The 8209-nt window shown below is 30.7% G+C and overlaps 1 protein-coding gene across 1 annotated transcript; it reads left to right on the top strand.

Annotated features, from left to right (window-relative positions):
- On the top strand, positions 1–2840 carry LOC145587479 (glycerol-3-phosphate acyltransferase 1-like). The gene is made up of 2 exons (XM_081644214.1): positions 1–844; positions 1816–2840. The coding sequence occupies exons 1-2, from the start codon at positions 86–88 to the stop codon at positions 2707–2709; spliced, it is 1653 nt and encodes a 550-aa protein (XP_081500340.1). The 5' UTR covers positions 1–85; the 3' UTR covers positions 2710–2840.
- Positions 2841–8209: the final 5369 nt, after the last annotated feature.

The raw sequence follows: 8209 nt of genomic DNA on the forward strand, positions 1-8209 counted from the left end.
ATTTCTCTTTCTCTCTCTTCACTTTCTCTCTCTAAAATTCACTTCTAACAATTTTGAAAAACACAACAAAAACAACTCAACAACCATGTTGTTCCCAGCAGTTGTTTCTAGAGTTATAGAATGGCTTGTTTATCAACTCTTTGTCAACTCTTGTTTTCCCGTTGCTAGAAAAATCAGAAACTATAGTTTCCATCTTTTGAAAAACCCTTCTTTTAAATCAACAACCCACCAACAGCAACAACAACCATCTTCAACATCGTACCAAAGTTTATCAAAACACTTAAATAAAATAATGGACAGACATTTTAATACTATGGTTTGTGATTTTAATGGAACATTATTAAGATCACAATCTTTCTTCCCATTTTTCATGTTAGTTGCTTTTGAAGGTGGTAGTTTAATAAGATCATTTCTTTTGCTCTTATCATACCCCTTTATTTATTTTTTAGACTATGATTTTCAACTTAGGGTTATGATTTTTATAACATTTTGTGGGCTTAAGGTAAAAAATATGGCTTGTGTTGAAAGGACCGTTTTACCCAAGTTTTACCTTGAGGAGGTAAATTATCATGTTTATCAAGCTTTAACTAGGGCAAATTATAAGGCTGTTTTTACACGTGTCCCAAGGGTAATGGTTGAAGGGTTTCTTAAGGAGTATTTGAAGGTTGATCAAGTTTTTGGGACTGAGTTGAACGTAATTGGAAATTACTATTCTGGCCTTTTATCCGATGAAGGTTTGCTTATTAAGTATAGGTCAATTAAGGAATATTTTTCAGATGCAAGACCTGATTTTTGCATTGGAAATTCAACCTTTCTTGATCACTTCTTCATGCAATTTTGCAAGGTAAATATTTATTTACTTATTTACATATATATTTTGTAATTAATTCTTATTTATGTTGTTTAATTTTTTTTTTTTATTATGAGTTTCTATATTTGTTTGTTTTTAAGAATACATATTTAGGAAAAACAAACCATAGATAGTATAGTCAAAGTTAGGTAATGTCACAACTACATGCAAAACAAACAACAAGAATTGTAGTGATTGACTGATTGCTAATTAAAGTAGGTGTTCTTAAAATACATCAATAATGCATGAAAATAAAAAGGGAAATGAGTTAATTCACTACATTACTAATGTTTCTTGGATTTTCCATTTTTTTATATTATAAATTTATAAGTAATTTAGTACTGAAATTTGAATTTCCCAAACCTTAAAATAAGAGAAAAATAAATAAAGTTGTTTATTTAAAGGTTTTATTTATGTATCTACTTTATTTTTTGTGGCTACTCCATTCATATAATTGTAAATGTGATGTGATGCAACCAAATAATTAGTTTACTAATTAGTACGAGTAACTCTTTTAACTAAAAATACATGGAACAATCTTTGTGCCAGAAATCTTTCATGTATTTTATAAGATTTATAATATAGTTTGTCATGCCACGCACTGACTCACTGAGTTTTTATGATTTTTCCTATGTATTTTTCATTTTTACCTCTATTATTAATAAATAAGCATCAAAAGGCCGCTCTCTATTCACTTACGAGGCGGTATAGTAATAAATTTAAATTATCACTATTATATTGTTGTGTTGGTGTTCAATTGTTCATGAGGCAACAAATCATGCATCTAGTAATTCAGGCTCTTGACATGTTTCATGATTTCAATTTTGACCAAGAAAAGAAATAATAATTGACTTACAGGAAGATAAATATCATTGTCACACACATAGCATTTAATGATATCATAAATACATAGTGTATGATAAATATTATAGTAATGTAATAAGTTTTTAAAATTTATGTTACAGGAAGCATATGTTGTGGACCTACAAGAAGATGACAAAATATGCAAAAATGAGGAAGTAACATCATCAAAAATAATGCCAAGGGACAAATATCCTAAGCCCTTAATATTTCATGATGGAAGATTAGCTTTTCTTCCTACACCATCAGCTACTTTGTGCATGTTCATGTGGCTTCCCATAGGGATTCTTCTTGCCATTTTTAGGGTTGTTGTGGGTGTTTACTTGCCCTTTAAGTTGTCCAATCTATTAGGGCAACTAAGCGGCATACGCCTACGAATCAAGGGGACATCCCTTAATTTAAACCCTAGTAACGGTCACAAAGGTGTCCTATACGTGTGCACGCATAGGACACTTTTGGACCCTGTCATCCTTGGCGTGTGTCTTAAGAAACCCTTGACTGCTGTCACGTATAGTCTGAGTAAAACATCAGAAATCATCGCACCAATTAAAACCGTTCGGTTAACACGTGATCGGAAAATTGACGGCGAAACAATGGAAAGGCTCTTAAGTGAAGGTGACCTAGTGGTGTGCCCCGAGGGGACCACGTGTAGGGAACCCTACTTGTTACGATTTAGCTCATTGTTTGCGGAATTAGCGGATGATATTGTACCGGTCGCCTTAGAGACTAAGGTGACCATGTTCTATGGGACAACCGCGAGTGGGCTAAAATGTTTGGACCCAATATTCTTTTTAATGAACCCAAGTCCTATTTACTACCTAGATGTGCTAGGGAAGGTGCCAAAAGAAATGACTTGCGCTGGTGGTAAATCATGTTTCGAAGTGGCTAACAATTTGCAAAGACAATTGGCTAATGCCTTGGATTTCGAGTGTACATCCCTTACTAGGAAGGACAAGTACTTAATGTTAGCTGGAAATGAAGGGAGGGTCGGTCCATGATCATATAGTATATCTTTATTTTTATTTTTATTATTATCTTTATTTTGATGTTTATCCTAATTTTGGATGAATTTTAGGACATAGAATATTAGAAATATTAGTTATATATATAAATAGTAGGAGTTTTTTTTTTTTTTTTTGGATCATGTATCCCAACCTTTTTTTTTTTTTTTTTTTTTTGGCTATATTCCGATGTAACACAGACGAAAATGCACTAATATTATTGCAGTAGGTGGGATTTTATTATTTGGATGTGTACTATTCTTTTATGTAATATATTTCATAATGGAGTATATATTTTGTAATCCATTATTCTCATACAACTACATTATTTTATGTCAAACAATTGATTTATAACTGTAAATAGACAGACACTTTTATCATAAAGTTCTCATTCTTCTCAATGTAATGCTATTTCCGTTCTCAATTCTCAGTCATCTCATATTTATTTTTTGGTTAAATCAAACTTTTTGATATGAGGCTATAATCCTTAGTAAATACAAAGTATTTTTTTCCCCTTAAAAATCTATGTAAATCAGTAAAAATATGATTTCACAATAAAAAATAAAAATTTAATAAATACGTATACACTAATAAATCGGTAAAGAAATCAATTTGAGTGAAAATAAGTAATGATAAGTTAAATACTCATCTTTTTTATTATATTAGGGTTTCAAAAAAGAAATGAAACAATTAGTTTTGTTTTCATTTTTTTTTATATATTTTTATAAAAAAATACTTCACAAATGTAGAAACAATACTAAAGTAGGTCCAAATTAAATGGCTTGGTGTGAGTTTGGGAGTTCTGGTCTAAATCCGGTCCTAGCATTATTGTCTAGTCTCTAGATAGGTTTGGGGATTTCAAATTTCAATCTTCTAAATTTGGTCCTATCATCCAAGTCTTGAATTTCAAATTTCAACCTTAGCTTCATTCGAGTTAACATCACAATCAGGCTCTCAATTCTCACATTTTTCACCCTTAGAGTACTCAATTTATTTTTTTCACTCCTTGGGTACTCTAACCCAAAATCTGGCCAACTAACTCACCCCTAACTTACCTTTAACCACAGATAATTAAATACTAATTAAATTTAATTAATAAATGCATTAATTAAATAAATCTGTTTTCAAGACAAAAACTAGTCGTTAGAGGCTTTTAAACGAGTGTACAAGAGCCAAAAAAAGCCATTAACTTATCCTTGCAAACCAGAAACCAAAACCATATCTGTAAGGCAAAATTTAGTCCACGATTTCCCAAAAAAAAAAAAAAAACAAAAAAACAAAAAATTACTGAAGAGCTTCATCCCTTCTTTGACTCAGTCCAACTTCATCCTTTCTTTGTTGAAGATCTGCAAATTCAGAAAACTCAGCCCAGCTTCATCCCTTTTTTGTTGAAGACCTGCAAAGTGCAAAGTAAAATTGGGATTATAGAATTTTGCCACTGTAACAAGAGTGCTGCATAGAGTTTCAAAAACAATCAAGCATCCATTCACGAGGTTCAAAATATGTAAGAATTAGAAAGCTTCAATGGATGCAATTATTTTGAATGGGTTGACATGCCTCATCCAATAGAATTGAGGAGTGAAATGGTGGTGATGATTAACAATAAATTGAAAATGGAACAGGACATGCTAAAGTTGAAGAAAAAGATTCAATATCAAAGCTTTGTAATCATTTTGCTAATTAGTATTGTTGTTAGCTTGAGTGTGTGGGGTGTACCTTCGTAATTTTGCAATTGTTTCACTTGTAGTAGTTGCTGCAGAATTAGGGGTATTCCTTTTAGCTTGTGTTTGCTGCTGCATTGAAGATGTAATGAATTAATTAATTTGACTGAATAAAAAAGCAAATATTGAACTTCATATGAGTTATACATACCTCTGACTGTCACTGAAATCCATTTGGGTAGGTGTAAACACCAATACCCATGTTATGCATAGGCACATAAGCTTGTGATTCTTGGGTTGGGACATGTTGCCTTGGTGTTGAGGAACTCCCTTGTGCAGTCTGACTTTGCCGAGTTTGTGTTGGTACAGTCTGCCTTGGTGTTTCTGTTTGAGTTCTCCTCTGATTAGGCTGCTTTGGTGGCTTAATACATGTTTTTTTATGCCCAGCTTCTCCACAGTTGCTGCTTTTGTGAATCACACCTTTTTTGCCAAGCATGATACCCTCAGTTTCTCCCATAGAAGGCCTTCTCTTAGTGGTAGGTCCGTGGGTTACTTTTTTCAGCATAGGGGGTCGAGGATGATGGGTACTTATGATGTTTGAGGCCATTCACCTGGTCCATTCAGGGGTTCTAATGGGCATTGGTAAGCCTTTAGGTAAGTATCCTTGGTGAACCAATGGGAAACATAATGCTTAGGTTGCTCCATAGCTTTCCAAATAGTTGTGACAGTATGGTGACAAGGAACACCACTTAGCTGCCAAGCATTGCAGCTACATGTCCTCTCTAGCAAGCTGACCACATACCTTATTTGAGTTCTGTAATACCTCATATTTTTATACGTATTTTATTTAAAATAAGTATTTTGAGTATTTAATTGAATTGAAATGTCTTATTTAAAGTATTTTAGTTATTTATTTTAAGGAAAAATATTGTGTAGAACGGACTCATTTGAGTCCGTTCTATTACTCGGCCCACGCTCGGCCCGTTTCTTTAAAGTTCAGCCCGCGCGCGGCCCAATCTTTAAATAACCATGGTTTTTTTTTTAAAAAAAAAAACCCAAACCCAACGTCCCGCCTTTCTCCTTCTTCTTCTCACCCACGTTTTCTGCATTCTCACTCCATTTTCATCAGTTACTATCGGCTTAATTTCACGTTTCCGAATTATTTGCATCACTACTTCATTTTCCATCTTTAATTTTATTTGCATGTATTTAATTTTTACTTCTTTTATATAAACCCTAACTTTCGTCATTTTCGACTCTATTAATGGCTGACATTCTGTCGATTAAAGATTCTTCTCCTTTAAAAGTTTATGTTAAACGAAGTAAACAAGCACGAAAATAGCATAAGACAGTTGCAATGGCTGAAAGGTTTATTATATTTCAGTTATTTTTAGGTTGTACTGTTTTTTTAAAAATCCATTTTTATAAGTTATTATTTCGTTCTGTAGGGTCGATTCAGAACCTCCATTGAAGAAGCGTGGTCCAAAACCTGGTTTTAAACGAAGTCGACCTGTTAGGTGTGAAATTTTGTTTCTATTTAATTCGCAAAAAGATATAGCATTCTGTACTTGTTGTTTTATATAGAATCTTTTTTCTTTGGAAACATACCATATCTGATTATTATATTGTAATTTGATAATAACAGGATTTACAATTACTTTGTCAGGAATTGTAATTTTTCTATCAGAAATTAGCTTATTCTTCTGTGATGAATCATATATATGCAAATTAGCTTGTCTTGAATTTGATTATTTTATTTTGATAATAGTTTATGTTTTTCAGGAATTAGGTTTTTTTGGTCAGAAATTAACTTCTTTTTGTCAGTATTTAAATTACATCAGTAAGGAATAATATTTCTTCAATCCGAAAAGAAGTGAAGTACATCAAAGAACAGGAAAAATTTTTGAAATCTTTGGAAAATGATCCAGAAGAATATGCAAAGTTTAGGGATCAGTTGACAAAAAAGGAGCTTGATTTAGAATTGAAAAAACATGATTCTCATGATGTTTATGTTTCCATTGATAAGTGGGTTAAACGATTTCCAACGCTCAACATAGCAGAAATAGAGTTGGTAAGTTTTTAACTTTATTTCTTGTTTTACTTAGGTAATATATTTTTATTTTCAGGTACTAGCTTTTAAAGTCAGGTATTAATTTATTTTTGTCATGTATAACAATATTTTCTTCAGGAATTACATTACAATATTTTCTTCAGGTGTAACATTTTTAAGTTTAACATAACATAGGTCAGGAATCAAACATTACAATATTTAGTCAGGAATTCGATTATTATGATCAGGAATAAGTTAGTTTTAGTCAGGAATTACTACGTTTTAGTCAGACATTAGAGAAAATATCTCAGGTATTGTTGTATTTTTTCACGCATATCAATTTAAGTCAGAAATATGATTATTATAATCAGGAATTAAATTATATTGATCAGAAATTAGAAAGTTTTAGTAAGGGATTATAACATCTAACTCATATATAATTATTTTATAGTCAGATATTAGATAACTTATGTCAGGTATTAATTTATTTTTGTCAGGCACAACAATATTTTCTTCAGGAATTAAACAGTCTTACAGTTAGAGTTTTGGATTTAAGATTTTGAAGTTTAACATAATGTACATCAGGAATCAAACATTACAATATTTATTCAGGAATTAGATAATTAGAATCAGGAATTAGATATTATTCTTCAGGAATTATCATGCTTTAGTCAGGTATTAGATAATTCATCTCCTGTAACGTTGTATTTAGTCAGGCATAACAATCTAAAAGTCAGAAATGAGGAAGTTTTAGTCAGATATTAGACGAATTATATCAGGTATATGTCTATAAGATATAATAGTTTAACTTATTTTGTTTTTTTGTTTTGCAGATAACCTTTCCCATTTGGTACAATAATCATTATACTTTGATGGTTTTCAATTTTATTCCTGGTATAACTCCACGTATAGATTGGATAAATAATAGGACCGATATTGATCAAAGTCATTTGAATGGAATAGATAAATATTTGGTAAGGTTTTGTAAACTAACTATCTCATTCTGTTTATTGAAAATTACACTTTTAAATGTTTATACATACATACATACATACATATATATATATATATATATATATATATATATATATATATATATATATATATATATATATATATATATATATATATATATATATATATATATATATATATATATATATATATATATATATATATATATATATATATATATATATATATATATATATATATATTTACAGATTAGAGCTGTTTCCATTTATTTGCAAAAGAATGAACATCTATTAGGGGAAAAGGTTACTAGTTTGCCATGAAATACTCCATCGTTTTCTTGGAAGACGAGCACAGAAAATTATGATTTTGGGCTTTTTGCATTAATGTGTATGCAAAAGTATACTGGACTAGATGGAGGACTTCTTGATTTAAAACTTGTAAGTGTTTTTTTTTTTTTTTTTTTTTTGATATTTGTTGTGATTTATATTAATTATTTTTTAGTGTTCTTATTTTTGTATTTTTGTATAAATTTCCAGAAGCAAAATCGAAAGTTGTATAGATGCAAAATAGCTTATGATTTGGTTAACAGAGAAGATAATTTTTTGCGCAAGAAATTATGGAATGATTGCATTGCCTTTTCTATTTCCAAAGACAAAATTTTCAAAGCTTAACCTGCAAGGAAGAAGCTTGAGGCTCAATATGAGAAGCAAAAGGCTGCTATCGAGAAAGAAAAAGAGAGGAGATATAAGATGGAGCAGTAGAAACAAAAGGAAATGCAAGAACAACAAAATATAGTCGATAGTTAGATAAT

The sequence above is a fragment of the Chenopodium album genome, chromosome 17, assembly GCF_948465745.1.
Source record: "Chenopodium album chromosome 17, dcCheAlbu1.1, whole genome shotgun sequence".
Classification (NCBI taxonomy): Eukaryota; Viridiplantae; Streptophyta; class Magnoliopsida; order Caryophyllales; family Amaranthaceae; genus Chenopodium; species Chenopodium album.

What these genes read in the sequence shown, in the direction of transcription:
- LOC145587479 (XM_081644214.1), top strand. Translation starts at nt 86, where the DNA reads ATGTTGTTCCCAGCAGTTGTTTCTAGAGTTATAGAATGGCTTGTTTAT. An exon ending in TCTTCATGCAATTTTGCAAG is followed by an intron (nt 845 to 1,815) that starts GTAAATATTTAT and finishes TTTATGTTACAG; the next exon opens with GAAGCATATGTTGTGGACCT.